General features: G+C 42.5%; 1 protein-coding gene across 3 annotated transcripts; it reads right to left on the reverse strand.

Moving 5' to 3' along the window:
- Positions 1–756: 756 nt before the first annotated feature.
- trx (histone lysine N-methyltransferase trithorax) lies at positions 757–18,506 on the reverse strand. Of its 3 annotated transcripts, XM_089075358.1 has the most exons (11): positions 17,490–17,884; positions 17,361–17,431; positions 15,620–17,060; positions 14,950–15,513; positions 14,426–14,859; positions 14,033–14,194; positions 13,543–13,938; positions 6,698–13,431; positions 6,227–6,389; positions 5,925–6,071; positions 757–5,753 (listed from the first exon to the last, which is right to left on the reverse strand). In XM_089075358.1, exons 1-11 carry the CDS (start codon positions 17,494–17,496, stop codon positions 5,580–5,582), a joined length of 10,293 nt encoding a protein of 3,430 aa, XP_088931484.1. In that variant the 5' UTR covers positions 17,497–17,884; the 3' UTR covers positions 757–5,579. The 3 variants fall into 3 exon arrangements, with proteins under 3 accessions (XP_088931484.1, XP_088931483.1, XP_088931482.1); XM_089075357.1 differs by lacking the exons at positions 17,361–17,431; positions 17,490–17,884 and adding an exon at positions 18,016–18,506; XM_089075356.1 differs by lacking the exons at positions 17,361–17,431; positions 17,490–17,884 and adding an exon at positions 17,947–18,503.
- Between the last annotated feature and the right edge of the window lie 1,974 nt (positions 18,507–20,480).

Below are 20,480 nucleotides of genomic sequence, written 5' to 3' on the forward strand. Positions count from 1 at the left end.
TCATCAGGAGAATGCGTGCGTCTCGCACGCGGGAGGGACGTTCCTTAGGAGCGACCCGCGGATTTCGCACGTCACCGTAATTACGCCGTAGCGTCGCTTTCTATTATTACTTGTCCCGCCGCGAGTTTTACTGCACAAAGCTATCAATTTTGGAAGCATCTTGTAAAACGAAGGGTGTCTCCCTTCGTCGTGCGCTTCTATTACGCGAATCCTTTGAATTTCTAGTCTCTCGTTGCAATTGTTTAATTGAAACTTTACTACACGAGCTTTTTAAGAATTCCATTTTCAATTCCAGCTTTTAAGCAAAACAAGACTTTGCGCGAAATAATTGAAAAAATTTATTTTTCGTATATGTTAAAAAGGAGGAATACAAACAAGGAAAATGTTACCTTCTGTCCCAAGAATTCTCAACGTGATAAATTAGCAACATTAGAGCGACTCTAACATTTTCCTCGATTCGCGTCGAGTTCTGAGAACCAAATAAGAGTCACGTTAAAGGCGAATTGACATTTCGCATGGCGCACGGTTCTGATGCGATTTTAATTTATGCAAACCCGGTATTTGAGGATGGTATTAAAGGCATCAAGTCGGACAACCGTGTCATATTACATACGGTTTGTGCCGTTTGTGTCGCGACATCGTCGCGCACAAATTGCTCTTTTCATTAAAAAAAAAGAAAAAAAAAAGAAAAAAAAAAGAGAGAGGAATACATCGCGGAAAATGTGGCGGAATGTAGAACACAACACATTCACATGCTTCTCTCATATTTCCACTTGTGTTTTTATTTTGTTAATTTTCTCGTATAATATATACTAACAAAACATTTAATTACAAAACATGGGCATATCTGTAGTGTGTATCTATGTGTATTGTGTGTATGTGTGTATGTATATATGTCCTGTGATGAAAGCGGCTATATGTTCTTTTTCTCTATGCGGTACGCGTACCTTTCTCTGGTTAATGTAGATATTACGATTAAACTTCATAAGTTCTCTACGATAAGTAGATGGATTGATAACGACAATTTACACGCAAAAAACGTGTGGCAAATGCCCCCTGTCCCTCCCGTCGTCGATCCTCCGCTCCCCCCTCCCCCTCCCGCCCCTTTCGATTCGTTTTTTTTTTTCCGCTAAATTCATTCTTCGTTCAATTAATTGCATTCATTTAATCGCGAGAGTCAGTTATGCTCGGTCGGGCCTCATTTACCGAAATTCTCTTTCTCTCTACAACCTATGTCCGTCATAAATACGCAAACGCAAGAAGGGATAAAAACGCTACTGTAATATGCGATATAATAATATTACCGTACTTCGATTATTAGTTATAAATAGTTTTTGTTTTAATAATTATTTGTCCAAACACTGAATATTTTACAACAGCCATCGAATCTCAACTATTTGTAACTCTATTTAAACAGTTTGCAACTTTTACAGTTCATCATTGTCATTTTATTTTTCTTCAATTTCGCTTTTAATATTATTATGCGTAATAGCGCGTATGATCTGATCCAATATCATATCAATAATAGGGATATATCATAAATTTTGTAATTTCCTAAAAAATATTCTCTAAAAAATATGTCGACCTAAAGATTATTATGACTGATAATCACAGACAATTTTTTCAATTTTTTTTTCTTTTTCCCTTTCATACCGTCGTCGAGTTTGTCAATAATCCGTTATTTATCCTCCCCTCTCTTACTCTTCCCCTTTAAACAAGTACAATATTTCAAAATTCTACTCTGATTAAACGTTAGAATAGTAGTTTTATATACGTTTTAAGAAGCGTTTTACATTTCAATTTTTTTTTTTTCCTCCTCCTTTCTCTCTGATTCCTTAAATTAAGTAAGAATATTTTCAATCTTCTCGGCTTCTCCCTTTCTCACGGGGGGAACAAAAAGGAAAAAGGGAATAAAGAGACCTAGAGGCGCGCGAAGAGACGAAATTCCCGGTTGTGAGAGACCGCAATTAACGTGACGATGCGCCGAAAACCGTCGCGTCGCGAGAAACGCATGTACAATACGCATCGCGCGTATTTATTCGTTTCCGCGAAATAACTTAATCACTCGCAATTTTAAAACGCAACGCTGAAACGCGACGTATCCGTGCGAATCGCCGTTTCGCCGGAGCGAGTCCGTCTATCGAGAGGTAAAACATGCGTAAAAGTCGGAGAGAAACGATCTACCTATTACATCTATACATTAGTTATCATTTTTTTTTTTTTTCTTTAATTATTGTTAGACTACACGCTTACTCCGTCGTACCGTTCTCCACGGATGTTTGTCGATTTTTCTTATTTTTTACACGCAACGTTATTTTTGAAGGGTGCTGATGGATATAGTAAACAAACGGTGCTTAATGTGCCCAAATATACGAGTGACTTGAATAGTGATGTATTATGCTTTCTCTTTCTCTCTCTCTCTCCCTTTCCTTTCTCTCTCTTACGATGTGTGTTTGTAGATTATAATAGCGATAATAATAATAATGAAGGCTGTATACGTAATACTAAGGAGGCTCGTGCGCCCTTTCCACGCAGTTTAAAAAGTAGTTTGAAAAGACACAGAGTATGTTCCAGAAAGCGTCCGAATTCAATTTCGGACAAGAATTATCAGGAGATAAGTAATATTTTTTCTCTCTTTCTCTTACGCTTTTTCGTATCTCGCTACAAGCACAATGATCAAATGTTCTTTTCTGCCGAAGTACTCGTGTGGTTACTTTACAGAAGCCGTCAATGATAAAATAATGAGGAGGGAACAACATGTACTGAGAATTCAAGTTCACTCGCGAGTATGAGAATTAATAAATCAAACGATGACGCATAATCGTCTATATAGCTTACAATCATAATACGTAACGATGTAAAAAAAAAAAAAAAAAAAAAAAAAAAAAAAAATCGGGTTACATGATATGCATGTCTACAGAGTATATACTTTTACAAAGCCTGAAACAAACTCTGATGCCCGTAATGTAACGATCAAGAGGCTGCAATCGAATTAAAGATATACGCTTGCTCGTTTGTTAAAATAATAAGAAAAAAAAAAAAAAAGAGTCTGATCTTTGTCTCCGTGTCAATAGCGTGACTACGATATATGTGCACCGGTTCTAAATCGTTCACTTTTACGTTAGTACTTTTTTTTTTGTCAGCCCTAATACCGTCGTTCATAATCAATAAATATCAATAAAATATCTAACATTGTTATATTTTCAAGTAAGTTACCATCCTTACTAGTCGTATTACTTTTCATGTACAGATTAAAATTAATTATCATTATATTAACAATATTCATCCTCGAAGATAATAGTTATTAATTATCGGTAATTATAATATAAAAAAAAAAAAAAAAAAAAAAAAGAAAGAAAAGATTCACAAAATATCTAAAAAAATGGCAATTTCACGTGACCAGAACAGGTTTCCGTTTTCCCTCGATTTTATAACTTTTTACAACTCAGCGTACGCGCTTTGTACCAAACCAGGCCGATTAAAATCGCAGCACGTCTGACATTATTCGCGTGCTTAAATAATGCGCTCCTGTCATATTTCATTCCTTTTATATTACCTCTTTAAATAATTCACGGTCAATATTCTTCGTATAACGCATTTCTTATTATTATCAAACACTTCCGCACTGCAACCTTACTATCTCTTACTCTAGGCCATATTTTCATGAAAAGTGCACTTAACGGTGTCCATGGAGCACCAAAATTTAAGGGACTACCACCTCGGCAGAAATTGATTAATCGCGCTAAAATACGTTGTCGTAGTTGTGTCGGAGGGCGCCGCGCCACACCGTTGCAGTTGTGTTAGTTTCGAATATAAAATATCATTTGCGTAAATATATATCTAAATCTATCACCGGGTGAAAGCGTAGGTACATGTAAAAGTAAGGCAAAACTGGACTTCACAGAAGGGTATTGGTACGGAGAATACATGATATATATATATGTGTGTGTGTGTGTGTGTGTGTGTGTGTGTGTGTGTGTGTGTGTGTGTATATATATATATATATATATATATCCATAAAAATGTAAAATATATATTCCTATAAAAGCATCTCTAATATATCTCCCATTATGGGAAAATATCACAAACGTCTGTCGGAAACGTATCCGGAGACGTTTATCTCAAACAATGCATAAATCTTCGCCGGGTTGGACGAACAAACTGACTTTTTCGATAGAAACTCTTTTAAAAGGATCATTAAAATCGTTAACGCTTCTATTAAATAGTCATCAAATAAAATGTGTCTCCCGTATCATTCGAACAATAAAATTCAGATAACAAAATCAATGAATCTTGGCAAGGTGTGGAAGCACAAATATATAAACGCAACATCTAAAAATGTATAAAAAGGAAAAGAAGTAAAGAAAATAATATCGAACTCGCGCTATTCATTTTCATACGCGAGATAAATACCTTGAGATTAATATGAAAAGCAAATATCCTTTCGTCAATGATGCCACGTAAAACTAACGAAACACAAAAAATTGTATCAATGTCTGCCAAAGTAGGTACACCTTCGAACAATGTCCTGCTACAGGAGACTGTTCTCGCTTGCCATTCTCTATCTCTCTCCTTATAATGCCTACATTCCTAACTTAAGTTAAAACTGTTTTGCTGTACTTACATCAAAGACGATATATCTAGTCTAACAATTACAATATTTTACAAAAACATCTGAAATCTGGCCCTACAGCAGACATGAAATGTCACGAAGTTAGTCATACACTGTACACTAAATTTAAAATTTACACAAAATCATCATTTTAATATACATTTGTTGTATATACGCACCTTGATAAGGTTATTTGTACATCACGCTTATGCCATTTTTATCTCATGATATTCGAAAGAAACATTAAGTGGCTTTCCGAAGGCTGCGATCGTCGAGTCGAAAATCCGCTGCCTTTTCATCCGCTTTCTCGCGGCTTTCATTTTTTTTTTTTTTATTTATTTATTTTCATCATTACGCGATTACGTTCCTTTGAGGAGAGTTTGTTTTCAAACCCATATCATATAAGATTCATAAGAATTATAAGTTTATATATTATGCGAACTAAGAAGCACTCGCATTTAGTGTAAAGTGTAAGATAACTTGTACACTTAAGCCTCAATAATAGATAATAGGTAGAGTCTAAAAGTCGTGCGAGAAAGCACAGGCGTGAATAAAAAGTAACACTTTCAAAAGTCTGAAGCGCGTTAGTAAAACGCACGACTTTGTCGGGTACGAAAGCGGGACATACTCGAATGGTTTATTGCTATAGGTATATGTTTATATATACCTCCCCCCCCCCCCTCCCCCGTTAAATCAACTACAGGAACGTAGCTGTCTAAAGTAACATCATCGTAACCGCCGTGCTTCGCGTATTACGTCTGGCCTTCTAATATTTAAAATGTATAATCTATGTTCCTTTATAGTAATAAAAAGCTGCAATCTCTGAAAATAGTTTGATGATGAGTAAAATGAATAACATTCAATAAAACGAATCCTATTCGAAAGCGCGCGCAGTTATAGCACATAGTTTTTTTATTTCTCTTTGTCATCGGTCGGCTGCTCAGGATAAGCTGTATTATATGCAGTCTCAGTTGAGGTATTTGCGACATTTGCGAGAACCGCAAGTACACGGGATCTTGATATCCTCGAATGGGAATTTGTAGTCGTATGTCAACTCCTCCCCTTGAATAATGCGACGAAGAGCAAAGATTAGAATGTGTTTCTTACCCAGAATGTCTACTACTCGCGAATAACAGTTTGGCTGTAACATATAACATACGTTTGTGAGATTTATATATATATATATATATATATATATATATATATATATATATGAGTTATCATAAGTGATAATTACATAATATTGATTGATATAATTGATTCCTAATAAATGATCGATATAAAAAGTAAAAAAATTAGAAATATCTTGTACCTCACAAGAATGATTGATAAATCTAGCTGCATTCCCTTTCATAGTAGCATCAACAACTAGGTGATCATCGATTTTAAACATGTAACAGCCTATGTTCTTACTGTCATAATACTTTTCTCTCTTGTCGGTCAAGCAGGCTCGAATAACCTAATAAGAATCAATAATTTCAATGATAATAATAATAGTAATAATAATACAATAATAATAACAATAATAACAATAATAATAATAATAATAATAATAGCTATAATAAGTACTGCGACATGACCTTCAACATTCACAAATAATTGCTTACTACTTACCTCACCAGCATATTCAATAACCATCTCACCGGGCTCAATATCTCTCAAACAAAATAGTCCTCTACCATGTATGTGGGAATAGTACACACCGACAGATACTTTTGATGTTTCCTTAAGTATTCTAAAACGCATTGCCATAGGCAAATTGGTACTCACAGCTCGCCTGAAACAACATTCGCTTCATTAAATAAACATAAAAATTATTAATAAAAAAAGAGTATATTTTATTAAAAAAGAACGCTTATTTTTAATATGGTGGCTGGAATATGATAGATTCCACATGCAATTTTAATTCAGGAAAGAGTATCTATACCCCATGTGTAACATATATATAAAAAAACGCGCGATTATTAATAAAAAAAAAAAAAAAAAAAAAATGTATAATTAATAAACTAAAAATTACGATCAATTTTAGAATCATCAAGATAACGCGCGACTTTTTCGCCTGCGTATAAGTGTGATAAGTTTTACCTCGATTCCGTTTCCGATATAGTAATTATGTTTGGATGCGGCCTGTGCTGCGACGCCAACCAACTGAACATATCGTGGACTTTCCTGCCCTTGAAGGGCTCCGCTCGTGCTGCCCCACTGGCGCACGCCGCCGGCAACTCGTTCTCCATCTCGTCGGCTTTCGGCGGCGCCAGGGTATGGAATTTGGGCTTGTATTTGCTGCATCTGTTGACGCCCGGCAGTTGTTCGATCAAGTAGACAGCCGCGTTGTTCTCCAAACCAAGACCCTCGGATAAGGGATTATGAGGCAGAGGAGGCAGATTGTGAGTCCTGCGTGCATTCTGCACCGCTTGATACACAGTTTCCCAGACCTCGGTCATGGATGAGGCGGTATGAGTAAAACCGTCCTGAGATTTAATCTCGTACATCAGGATCGGTCCCTTTGAGAAATTCTTTTGCACCTGCGGCGGATTCTGCGGCGGACTATTCCGCACCGGTCTGATCGATTTCGTCAGTATTCTGGGTTTCTTGACGGCTACAGGCGGCGTCTTCGCCTTGAGTATATTCACCTTCGCGTCCGCGGGCTTCACCTTATCCTCGAGCTTGTTCGTCTTGAGCGTGAACGTTTTAATAGGTAACAGTTGTAAGGACGCGATCTGAGGTATCTGCTTCGACGGCAGTATTTCGACAGATGTCACTTGCGGTGTCTTTTTGTTTTGAGTGACCGCCTTCATATTACGCGTGATCTTGTAAGAGCCGTCCTGTAGCTGTTTTTGCAACACTATCTTCAACGACGTGTTTTGTAGCTTCTCTTTTTCAAGCTCCAGTTTGAGATTTTCTTTCACCTTCTCTATGGTTTCCGTATTTAGTTTGATGTTATCGTTAATGCCGTCGAGGGCAGTTTCGGGTTTTTTTATCTGCATTATTTGCTCGGTTATTTCTTTCTTTGATTCCACAATTTCCGGCTCTGCTGGTTTGATCACCGGTTTCGTTGGCTCTTCGATCACCAAGTCATCCTTCCTCGCCGGATCCTGCTTTGGCGTTACAGCTTGCATAGGCAACACCCTGTTCATCGGTCGAATAGTTGGCATATTGTTGCTCGTCGGCATCGTGATCTTGTTTTGCACGGAGCTGGAGTTGGAAACGACGATTGGATTATTATTGTTGACGCTTATACAGTTCATAGAGTTGGGACTCGGCGCGGTGCTGCCGTTATAGCTCTTATGCACGCTATTTACATCGTGATTCAACTTATTATTTACAACTAGATTCCTCTGCGTGACATAGTGATTCGATAGGGGCGGTATCTTGGACGATGATATGCTGGACTTGATCATGCTGGTGTTCTCCGACACGTGCTTTGAATCAAAGTATGGCCGCACACTGTTGCTGATCGGTTGTTCCGCACCAAAGAGCGGCTCTGTTATCTTCCAGGTAGCTCCATGATTCGGTTGAATCGAATGCGCGGCCGGACTAGGTCTCACCGCAACGCGGGGTATCGTCGGCATCGAATGTGGCGGCGGCAACGGCGGTGGTGGTGGCGGCGGCACCGGCGGCGATATCTTCGTCGTTACTACGCCCGCTGACGTCGCGTTCGACGAGCACACGTCCGCTACTTGTATAGACGTCATTGGATGTTCCATGGTTGTTCCATTTGGACACGGTGTCGGTGATATGGCGCTACAGGCGACACCACCATAAGTTCGTTCCTGGGGCATAGCAGAGATGTTGATCTGCGGTGGTGTCACAATTGGTTCCACCGATAGTGTTGGTGCTGATATTGATGCTGGTGCTGGTATTAATGCAGAAGTTGGTATTGATGCCGATGCCAATACTGATGGTGGTGGCGGTGGTGGTGGTGGTGGTGGTGATGGTGGAGGTGGTGGTGGAGGTGGTGGTGGTGGTGGTGGTGGTGGTGGTGGTGGTGGTGGTGGTGGTGGTGGTGGTGGTGGTGGTGGTGGTGGTGGTGATGATGGTGGTGGTGGTGGTGGTGGTGGTGGTGGTGGTGGTGGTGGTAGTGGTGGCGGTGGTGGTGGTGGTGGTGGTGGTGGCGGTGGAGGTGGAGGTGGAGGAGGAGGAGGTGGTGGCGGTGGTGGTGCCGATGCTGTTGTTGCTGCTGCTGGTGGTAACGATGGTGCCGATTGATTGAGCACCACGTACGGCACTCCTGAGACATTGGGCATGCCACTCACGCCCTGCACACTCGCCATGTTAGGCACACCGGCTATGTTAGGTACACCCGATACATTCGGTATGCTCGATACATTTTGCATTGTCGTTACAGTAGGTACTCCCGGTACAGCTTGCACATCAACAATGGGTTCCATCAGCTTGGACGCTTGGAACACTTGCGTTGTTGTCTGGTAACTGCTAGCTAATACTTGCGGCACTGTGCCCGCCATGAATTGGCTAGATGACATCACAGTGTTGCTGACGATCGTCTCCAGCCCGTAGTACATCGGCTGATTCGACACAAACATACCCCCGGTCGGATCGGTGAACATCTCCAGCGTGGGCGTGGAGCTTAACAGCAGCTGCTCCGAGGATATAACGCCGCACTGAATCGCGCTGGGCTGTTGCTGTATGATAGTGCCCAGTACAGTAGGTTGCGTCTGTGCAATTTGTACACTGGGTAATATCGATATACCACCATTTTGCAGTGTTAACAAATTGTCCGTAGCAGGCGCTTGTATGTAGGTTCCCGGAACTAAGGAATTTGTGGTGATTAACTGCGGCTTGAAACCAGCATCATGCTGCCCGCCGCCTATTGTTGTGATATATTGCAAATTTTGGCCAGACTGCTGCTGTAATGCCTCCACGTAAGCGGACACAATCCCTGGCGATGCTACTTGCTGAAGAATCACCGTGGGTGGTCTTTGAGCGGTTTGATGTAGTTGGATTACCGGCGGACCATTTGGCATTGCCGTTGATTGAAATCTGGCATTGTGAGCAACATTGTGCGGCGTCTGTATCACATTTTTTACTACATGCTGCTGTGGCTTCACGCTCTTGGTCTTAGGCTTGGTCACCCGTAGATTCTTCGACTTGGAGGAGGCTCGGACGACCTGTACATTTGTCTGCGCAGACTCGTGTGCAGTCTGTACACCCGTGGACGAGAAATTGGGCGACATCTCCGGGCTTGGGACGGTTTGCGAACTCGTGCTGTCCGGTGAGTTCATCGGCGTGTTAACCATGCCGTGTGCCGTAACGTTGGAGTCGCTGGAAACGGACGGCGGGTCTGTGATCTCCGTTATCTGTACTGTGCTTTCTTGAGGAGGTAATACTGCTGGATTCGGCAGAGTGGTGGTCCTGCGAGTGTACTGAGTTTGCACAATCACATCGTTGGACGTTAATACTGTCTGATGCACGGTCTCAACAGTAGCATGCGTCGCGTGAATCTGCGGTGTAATGATCGCCTGGGCAATCGGCTCGATCTGGATATTCGGGTGGGGCGATGGCACGGATGCCTCGATGGGCGATGTCGCCTGAATATCCGTGTAATCGGTCGTCAGAGTGTGGCCTTCGGATGGCGAGAGCGTGATGAATTGCGGCGACACCGAGCCCATGCTCGGCGAAAATCCCGACTCCGGCGACGCTAGCTTGTTATCCATGGTTTCCGAGTCGCTGTCACTGGTGATCATAATATCGCAGTTCGCAAGATGACGATTATAACTATCTTGAGTACGATACGTGCAACAACATCTTTTACAAGTGACTGGTCGGTCGATGTGTTCGAATGGCGACGATTCGTACGTGGTGTGGACCAATCTCTCATGCGCCATCACGTGCTGTGATGAAACGCATTCGTCGTCACTTGAAATGTCACCCGCGCCGTCCAGTTGTGGGATTTGCAGATTCACCTTGAGATTCTTCTCCTTAAACAAGACTTCCGCCTTACGCAAAGCGCATCTAGCAGTTGTTGCGAGATTACCGTTGCTATACTTTGTTTTTTGTGACTTGTCGCCGTTACTCGACAAGTGTGACCTGATGAAGCCGAAGATACATTTTGAATGTAAAAGAGGCGACGACCGTGTGTATAAGGCGAGGTCTTTCTCCGCACTTAACTCGCTCGAATCGGATGAATGTTCGTCGTTAATACCGTCTAATTGCGGGATCGATAGTGATTCAGACGTATGCAGATTCGCGCTTTTCTCCTCAGCGTTGTATTCCGGAGAACTGCACTCGCTGGCACTATTTGCATCAGCCGATCCATCGACCTGCACTATTCGCGGTTGCTGCTGTCTCGGATGCCAAAACAGTCTCTTGTGCTCCTTCGCCTCATCTCTTGCTGGCAACATACGACGATTCAATCCAGAATCCTCGATACAGTATTTCAACTCGCGCACAGAATCGGATAGTATGTTAGACGTGTTTCCTCTTCCCACGGTGACCATGATACTTTCCGGAATCCTCAATTCGTGGAACATCGAGGTGCGTTCATTTTGCGTATCTAGAACAATAAGACCACCTTCGCTGGATTTGGTACTGGATGGATTTCGGGGCAATTTCCGTCTCTTCATGTTAGGACCGTAAGTGTTGTCTAATTTACAGCTCCAAGTAAGGCTGCAAGAGCGCTGATGATGCCTCTGGCCACCAACGATCAACGGATTGTTCGACATCACCTCTGATTTAGATCGTTTTAGCTCTCTGCCACCACGTTTCTGGCCTTTTGAATTAAATAGATCATCCATGAGATCTTGCATTGAGGTTTTCGCCTCCAATCGAACCCACAGATCATTGTGCGTTCCCAATTCCAGCAAAGATGAATCCATTTTGGAGATCTTGCTCTCTGACGGTTTTATCGTCTCTTCAACTTCCGACGGCAATATATCGTCCTTAAACAAATCCGTAGAAAATGAGCCGTCGTTCTTCAAATCCATAGCTAAAAAATCTTCATATGTCATCTTTGGAAAAATGTCCTGCATAGAGATTCCGTCTAACAGATCATGCGGCAGATCCTCGAATATCGCTTCTTTTAGTTCTGGTGGCAGGAGATCCGTATTGTTCTGCTCCGCTAAATTCTCATCAACTTCTTTGTTACACACAATATCGATGAGTGAGTCTAGAGTCTGTTTGACAGCCAGATAATCGTCTATAGGCGCTTTTTTCTTTTCCTGCTCCTTGGTGTGATCGATCGTGATATTATTCTCCACGTCGGATGAGACGTCCGGCATGTATACCTGCACGTACGTTCTGATGTAATATCTCACGATTTTGTAAGGGTTCAACGTAGACCAGTAGAGTCTGGAGCATTTGTAATCGCACGGGATTATCTTCTCAATCGTATCGGAAAATTCCGGAATAATGGTTCCCAAACAGTCGACCATCAGAGAGCCTATCATCAGCTTGACCTTATTAGGTTCGGCGTACTTCTTTTTCTTACGATCCAACTCTACGTATACCGGTCGCTTTAAGCTGAATTCGTTTTCATTCTGTAAAGACTTGTGAGCGTAACTATTAGAATGTAAGGTGCAAAATACCGTTTTGTCATCGTTGAAAGCGAGTCCGACGTTTCTCGCACATGAAAAGTGGAAAGTATTGCTACAGTTCCTCGCGCAACATCCAATACTCGCGCCTTTCTTACCGCACTCGGTGCAGCGGATCAAACGACCCCTCGAAATGGCACTGTGAACGTTCTGCAATGAACCGTCGATTTCCTCAAATACCTCGTTTGACCATAGGGCACAATTTGCATGTACCCATTCGTTCTGTCCGCAATACAGTAACCTGCCCTCTTTCGTCTCGTGTCCGTCACCTAAGCCCTTGCACAAACAACATGATCTGCTGTCTTCGACGTGGATATTATATAAATTCGCTGTTTTCGCTGCGATCGCTTTCGGCGCTTTCATCACTTCTTCTTTCCACGCTTCTAGAATAGAATCATCAAACTTAGTCGTCAGCACAGTGTCTTTGCTAACGTCCTTAGTAGGCGTTAACGTCTCGTCGTTGTCATCGCTGCTTTTAAAATTTTTCGGCGTAAACCAAGGAAATACCTCTTGCAAAATATTGTGATAAGTTTCCGTCAGATCCTTCGTACCGACACGATTGATTACGTGCTCCATATCACAATAAAACTGCGACAGCGATTTGTACTCGTTACCATTCACCTTACGTTTCACAGACATTAAAGTGGGCGAAGGCCTCGCGATGATCTGCTGCTCGGAACAATGGCATTCAGGAGACTCGTTCGGAGAAACTAATGAGTCCTGATTTGTCCAGTCTTTCCTCTCGTTGTCTTGAGAGTTGTCTTTCGGAATACAGTTTTTTACCCTGACCGAGCATTCTTTTAGATGGAATTTCTGTCGTAATCGTCGTAGACCTTTTCTACCAGGATTCTCTATCGACTGTTCTTCCAAATCAGATCTACTTATACCATAACTCAAGTCGATATCCGCGGATTTATCACCATTACATTCTTCCAATTCATCGTTTTCCTTCGTCTCGCTCTTGTCTTCGGGAAATTCAAGTTTCCTTACGCTTGGAATTGGCCTGCAGAGACACTCCTTCCTGGGACTCCATTTGAGAGCTGCGCAAATCTTACGATTTTTACTCAGAGATTTGATCACACTAATGAAACCCGCCTTCAGCTCCGCTTCTATGGCATTTCTCCAGATGGAAGGATTTGTATTGGAAGAGCATTGACTGCACGTGAACTCGATAGAATCGGGCAGGTAACTAAGTATCTGGTAACGCTCATCAGAAAGGCCTTCGCAACGGGCATGTACCCAGCAGGAACACTCGCTACACTCCATCATCTAGAAACACACGTGCAATTGTAATAAGCAAACTGTAGACTTATATAAGACAATACAGATTTTGTATAACTGCGATTTTAATCTACATAAATATTACACGTGCATACTCACCTTTGTATCGAAATCGTTTTCGTTGTAACATCTCTGACATAAAGGACAATAATTTCCTTGTTGTCTTAACTTAAAGCACATCGAGCACAGAGGTAAATTACCCACGTGAACATTGACACCCTCGCTACCACAACTTTTGCACTTGATACAGCTCTGACAAACATAAGGTCGATCGGGACTGTACAACCTGGAGCTAACACCGGACTTCGACAAACATGAATGGTGAAACGATTGACGACAACGAATACAGGATAATTTCGGACCGGATCTAAGATGGCAGGACTGACATATCGTGCACCGGGGACAACACCAGTTTGGCTGAGCACAAGCATTCCATTCACTCGGTTCCAAACAGAAGGCGTGGTATGGCTCGCAACAGCATTGACAGTGGATCAGCTGCAAAGAACGATCGTTATATTGATAGCTCTCGAAAAAAAAAACGTGACGTGTTACATGTCCATTTATGATCGATGTTTCATACATGACTTACCGGCTCTTTACCAGCACTTCCGCATAGATAACAAATAGCAGGTATGTGAAACAGTTCAGAACCGATAAGGGCAAAACCTTTCGCTCCGACCTCAGAAGGATCATATTGTTCCCAGAAATCTATGGAAACTGTATATGCAGTTTCCACAGCGGCCTTAGACATCTGCGATAAATATATCATTCACTTTTAATTCCATTATATTCAAGCATAGTAAATTTTAGATCTAATTATAAATAAAATAAAAAGCATAAATTCACAGATATATAAAGACAACTTATAGACATCGTACAAAGGAAACGAAATAAGATAAGCTTTCATATATCCTGTCTGCCACTGGCAAATATTGATACAACATACTTGGATCACTCCTTTCTATTTAGAAAGATATCTTACCACTGGAAAATGCGATGTTGATATAGTCTGTTGCGGTTTTCCTCTTCTCGGATGAGACTGTTGTGTTGCATTAACGTTAAGATTTAAATTACTATCTTCATTATGCTTCTGTGTTTCTTTTCCTTTTGTAATGTCATCTCTCTTCTCTGTTCTCTCGGTTTCCTTCACTGTCTTTGGAATGTTTTTGCTATGTTCGTTGTCTTCTTTCGCGTCTACAGTGGGAAAAGTTGCAATGGGCTGTCCAAGCGCGACACTGGCACTTCGACAAACGTGCTTAACTCTCGGTCCTTTTAACTCAAGCCTTTGTCTAAGAGGTTGCGAATATTGGCTACCAGACGAGGAAGCAAGTACTGGACTTTTAATTTTCTTCCTTACTTTAATCCTGTTATTTTTCCTTCGCTTTTTATTAGGCGATATACTCACCGAGGAATCGACTACAACAAAATTATATCACGTGAATATAAATAAACAATTTCTCAAAAACAAAAAGAAAAATATGGATAAGATAAAAATCACATTCTTACATTTGTCTATTTTTGTATAGAGAAAGCCTCCGGTACCCTGATAACTCGGTTTCTGTCCTATTTCCAAGTTTTTCCAACTCATGGCGGACTTGAACAAATTTCTTTCCGAGCTGTCTTCCGCGGGCCAACTGAGTTTAGACGAAGCCAATTTTTGCCCCTGGCCATCTTCGTCGTGACCAAGGGGCAGAGAAATACTTAAGGGATCTCTCATTAACGGTGGTAACAACGCGTTTAAACCTGTCCTCAAGGCAGATGGAATGTTGTAACATTTTAAACACATTTTCAACCAACACGCCGGACATCTGGCTTTATAAACGCATCTCATGAGATTCCATTGTTGACTCCTCACAACGGGCGGAACTAAACACAGACCGTCACCTTTATGACACTGGAGAACGGGAAGGACATTGTTTGAAGATTTGGCGCAAGCTTGACGTTTGATCATCTTGCTTATAAATTTTCGACAAGATTCGCAACTGTGAATACCAAATTTGCGCGCTTGTTTTACGAATCGATAGAATCGCACTGCACCGCAAACACCACATTTTATAGTTCCTGTTAATCCTGAAACGTTAAAAAAGTTATTATAAATTAGAGAACAAGATAATTTTACGCGTCAGAAATATAAGAATAATAAGTAAAACTTCGAAATTGTCATAAAATGAGATACCTAAATTAGTGCTTCCTCCCATGGTGTTACTAGTGCTCGTAGTTGAAAATGGTCCTTCTGTTCCAGCTAAGCACTTGTTATCCAACTTTAATCTTGCTTTCCTCAATATAACTTTCCCACTGTTGAGTTTCATTCCACTGACATCGGATTGCTCGCTTTCTGAATGATCGCTATGCTCGCTTTCGCTTTCAGATAAATTATTCTCTGCTTCTAAAGTGTTCAATGTACTAACCACAGTCTTATCACCACTTTCAGCCTGATCTTCGGTTTTCGCACAGCCACTTTCCGTTGATCCTGCACCACTTTCAAAGCTCACCTGATTACTTAAATCATTCGCCATCTCGTTTTGAGTTCCTGATCTCGTCTGAACCCTGGAAGACTCGAAGTGTGGAACATTGGAATCGGGAAGAACTTTTGTAGGAATAGAAATCTGCTTCTGATTTCTGTGAATTGTTGATTTCGCGGTTTGTGCCGTCCTGCTCGAGTTTTGCGAGCATTCTTGATTATTATTAGAATTGTCGGATGTGCTGTTTGATACTTTATTCTTACACGATATAGTATGCGATTTTTTTACTTCTCTATGAGTGAGTTTTGATATTTGTGCGTTTTGTACAGAACTCGTTGATTTCTCCGTAACTTTCACCGGTTGAGTTGTAATCTCATCATTGAAGCCTACATTCTGAATCGCTCTTTTCAGCTTGCTTTTCACGTCTTTTTTTTTAAATTTTGTACACTTACTAATTGCATCGCCTTTTAATTTTGATTCCAAGTTGCTAAGTTTATCCGGATTTAATCTCGTCTTTTTTACATGCGTACTAATTTCGTTCTCGCTGTGCTCCGCTGTGTTAGGAACTTCTTCCAGTTCCTCGATGAATCTCTTATTTGGCTTTATAACTCTCGATGAATGCACGCTGCGAACGGGTAAAACAAATTTCCTCACCGAACTAGACTTCTCTCCGGATTGCACCACCAAATTACGCGCATTACTTCCATTAGATTTCGCCCTTTGAAGCAATCTTTTTGCAGTACTATTACGTAATTGTCTGGTTCTTTGATGTTGATCCAAGATATTGTTCACTGATTTTAGCACCGGGCTTTTTAGATAATTTGAAAACTTAATGTTCTTACAACTCGATTTACGACTTTTAGCTTTATGAATCTTTGGAGTGTGTTTAGCATTCAGATTTGTAACTGGTTCTGTGATGTCTTTAACTGGTTTTGAATTTGTGTTGATAAGCTCCACTGCGCTGTTTTCGATGTTTGTAGGAGAATTTTTATCATCAGTAACGTCCTTCTTCGTGCTGGATTGTGGTGTAAGATTTTCAACTGTGACAGATGGCAATTTATCACTGGTCTTCTCTGCATCCTGTTGCTGTGTTTTTATATAAGACGCAGAAAGATTAGCCTCTTTAGTGCTAAATCCGTGGAATGGTGGATGTTCCTAAGGAAAGATTATTTATATAAGTATTAGAGAAATGACAAATTATTCAACGTATCATAATAAATCATTTGTCAGATGCCTTATACTTAAATATATAATAGAAAAATCAAATTGGGAAAGTAAACAATGTAATGTATAACGAAACAAACAAAGACAATCTATTTTTTTCTACATGACAATTTCCTCTAACAAACTTGACTATTCGTCAACGACGTAAAAAAGACTTTACATCTTTTTACGCTGCTAAAAAGTTACGGAGCAAGAATTTCAGAAGGCACGTCTCGCTGACATGCTCCGTACCAAAAGCAGCTGGGATAAGATATAACGAAATATCGCTCGACCGACATACGGAAGGGGAGGCAACGCTGAAGCTAGAAATGAATCATCGTATGGCAGGTAAAAAGACCGTGAACACGAATGGTCGCGCACCTGCCATTCCACGACCGCCGTCGCCGTCGCCGTCGCCGCCGCCGTCACCGATAGGTTAACCCGCTACGCGCTACGTCGCGCCAAAGATCGTCGGCTGGCGTCGTACGAGGCGTGCACCAGGTGTGTGTCCTCGTGCGACGCTCATGCCGGACGAGACGACGCGTGGAGTCGCTCAAGATGCGGTGCGTCAAGCACCACGACGCGACGCGACGCTTGTCGACCTCGGCGGCCAACGACGATGTCGACGGCGACAACAGGCGCGAGGGCCAACGGCGGTGGCGGCGGTGGCGGCGACGGCGACGACGACGACGACGACGGTGGTGGCGGTGGCGGTAGCGGTGGCGGTAGCGGCAGCGACAACGGCGGCGGCGACAACGACGGCGACGGTGGACAGCGACGCCGATGGCGACGACGGATGCCTCGGCGCGACAATACTTTTTCTTTTTTTCCCCCTCACCTTCTCGTTGTCGCCGAATGTTTCGTTGAACAGGGAAAGTCCGTAGTAGATGTTCTCGGCGACAGTTACCGGATCGTTCTGCGCTGCCTCGGGCTGGCCAAGCACCTTGATCCGTTTCCTGGTGGCCGTCTTCGGCGGCTTCCCGGGAAACTTGGACCTTCCCATGTTCGCCTGTTCTCAACGACGGACCTCAACCTCGCAGCGAAATTCCGCTTCCATTTTATTCGCGATTTGTGCCCACGGCCGAGAGGCGCACCGACTCTCTCGCGTTATACGCTTATACACCGACGTACGCTCTCCGATATACACGCGCGCGCGCGCGCACATACACGCACACACACATGAAGCACGTACGCGCACTAAACACGGACGGACACCGGGGTCGCCGTGTTAGTCTCACGGGCCGCTGGCTGCTCGGCCGACGTCGGCCGTCCTCGGCCGTGCTCGGACGCGGCCGCAAAATACGCGCGTAGTTGTCAAACAGAGAGGCTGGGCTACCAAGGCGGGCTACGCCGTTGAAGCTGCGTTTCGCGACGGGCGACGCCGTTCGCGCGACCTTCGCCGATCTCCTTGCCTTCCGACGAATTCGCCGCTCGGGCACACCCGCCGACGTTCACCCGCGCTGAAATTTGCAGCGGTACTCCGAGTAACCAACGCGATATTCGTGCGCGGCCGAAATGACGCAAGCGTTCCTTCGCTTCAATGGAAACGCGGCGTTTGGCGTAGACAATATTTCTCGTCCGCAACTGCAGCATCCACAAGTTTAAAATCGTACCGGAGATTTTGGTCATAGTAGGTCAAGTAAGATTTCAGAATCGACATTTGACTGATTATTATTTATCGAACGCGTCTCGTCGCGCGACGATTTTATTATTGTTTATTGAAATATTTACAATGCCAAAAATCTCTTCTAAATATGTTTTTTATTTCTCACTGTATCTCTATTCGTCGCCAGAATATTCCATAGCGTTCAAAAATCGAGCACATAAATATATCAGCAGTCGGAAAAAAGCGGTAAGAGCGATACGCATGTAGCGACGAGACTCGAACGTTGAGAGGTCACGTGACCGTCGGGCGAGCGTCGGGCATTGAGAAACCGCGACTGGTTTAAATGCGAAGCGTTCGCACTGGGCACGTTAAAATTTGTATTCGCGAATGTTTCATTCACGTGTTATTGTCCGCCAATAACTTGAGGATTTGAATATCGATTTTATAGTTTTCTCAATTCGAAAAACACGAAAAAAAGAATGAAAATTCACAGGATTCTGTTAAACGGAACGGCTCGCGTTCATGTCGAGCGTAATCTTAAATTTGTTTATTAAGACCGCGAGCTCCTGTATCGCAATTATACGTAATAATACGTAAAAATATCCGCTTATTCTCACCTTTCGCATGTGCAGTTACGAAAGTAACTTCCAACACGCGCGACCATACTTCACGCAAACGTCACGAAGCGCTGAGGCCGATTACGTGCTTCGTGCATAGTTCATCAAGTTACCTTCGTACGTGTGCTCTATTAAGAGGTTAACGTACGAAAAGTACTGAAACAATAATCATTCTGGAAAGATGCGGAAATAAAAGAGAGAGAGAGAGAGAGAAAAAAATATAAAAATAATCGCGAGGTAGCAAAGGTCGCGTGTATACCGATATGTGTATACACCGATCATTTACGTGCACGATAGCGTATATACGCGCGCGTATCTATTTGCTTATCTATATTTCATCAAGCCCGCATCTCCGTTGGAATTAAACCAGTATCCTCTTACCTCAGGCTCAGGCCCTTACGGCCCTTACAGAAGATTTACTTAGCGATTCGTTTACTTCTTACCGCATTCCCAGATTGTCGGTTCATTATTTCCGCCGAAGCTATTCCGCACGGGAATGGAGATCGTTTTCGCGGCGGATTTTAATTGCTTCCGGTGTATTCTATCAAAATGTATGTACGCACCGCTCACCGTTGTGCGTTATTCAAACGATAATTAAGATCGCGCTGGCGTAGCACATCGTCGCTTTTGTCGACGCCTCTGCCGGCTCGAGGCTCGACCTCCCCCCCCGCCCCCCTGAAAGCGAGAGGCGCTAAAACGAGTCCGCGGGACTGTCGATAGATCGATTACCTGCACGTACACGACATGTATTTCCGTATATTCCGTATATAGGATTTCTCGGATTGAATACGCAGAGCGGAACATCTGCCCTCATCCATCGACATGTAATATTTAAAGCGGCGGTTGATACGCTCTTTCTAACGTGGAAGTATTACAAGCGATAACAAAATTCGTCATTTAAGTCATGTATTTAAGTAACACATACGTCGTCGGGACGGTTTATCTTAGAAAATACGAAATCCAAATAAAATGTACAAAAAAAATTTCGGAATTGAAGAAACACTCGGAGATATTCATATATCTCTCGTAGATAGTCGAGAAAAATTGTCGCGAGATAATCCCTTGTTTGCTTGCAGTATGTGATAAATGAAAGAAAATAGATTGTCCGTGTTATCATCGAGAAACCAAAAAGTCACTTTTATCTCTAGA

This window comes from Pogonomyrmex barbatus, unplaced genomic scaffold (genome assembly GCF_055798465.1).
Source record: "Pogonomyrmex barbatus isolate J1 unplaced genomic scaffold, ASM5579846v1 scaffold19, whole genome shotgun sequence".
Classification (NCBI taxonomy): Eukaryota; Metazoa; Arthropoda; class Insecta; order Hymenoptera; family Formicidae; genus Pogonomyrmex; species Pogonomyrmex barbatus.

Excerpts from the sequence above, each read along its gene's own strand:
- trx (XM_089075356.1), bottom strand. The coding sequence starts at position 18,111 with ATGGGAAGGTCCAAGTTTCCCGGGAAGCCGCCGAAGACGGCCACCAGG. Across the intron at positions 15,514-15,619 it reads GGGAGGAAGCACTAATTTAG|GATTAACAGGAACTATAAAA; the intron begins GTATCTCATTTT and ends TTAACGTTTCAG. Across the intron at positions 6,390-6,697 it reads ATATCGGAAACGGAATCGAG|GCGAGCTGTGAGTACCAATT; the intron begins GTAAAACTTATC and ends ATGTTGTTTCAG.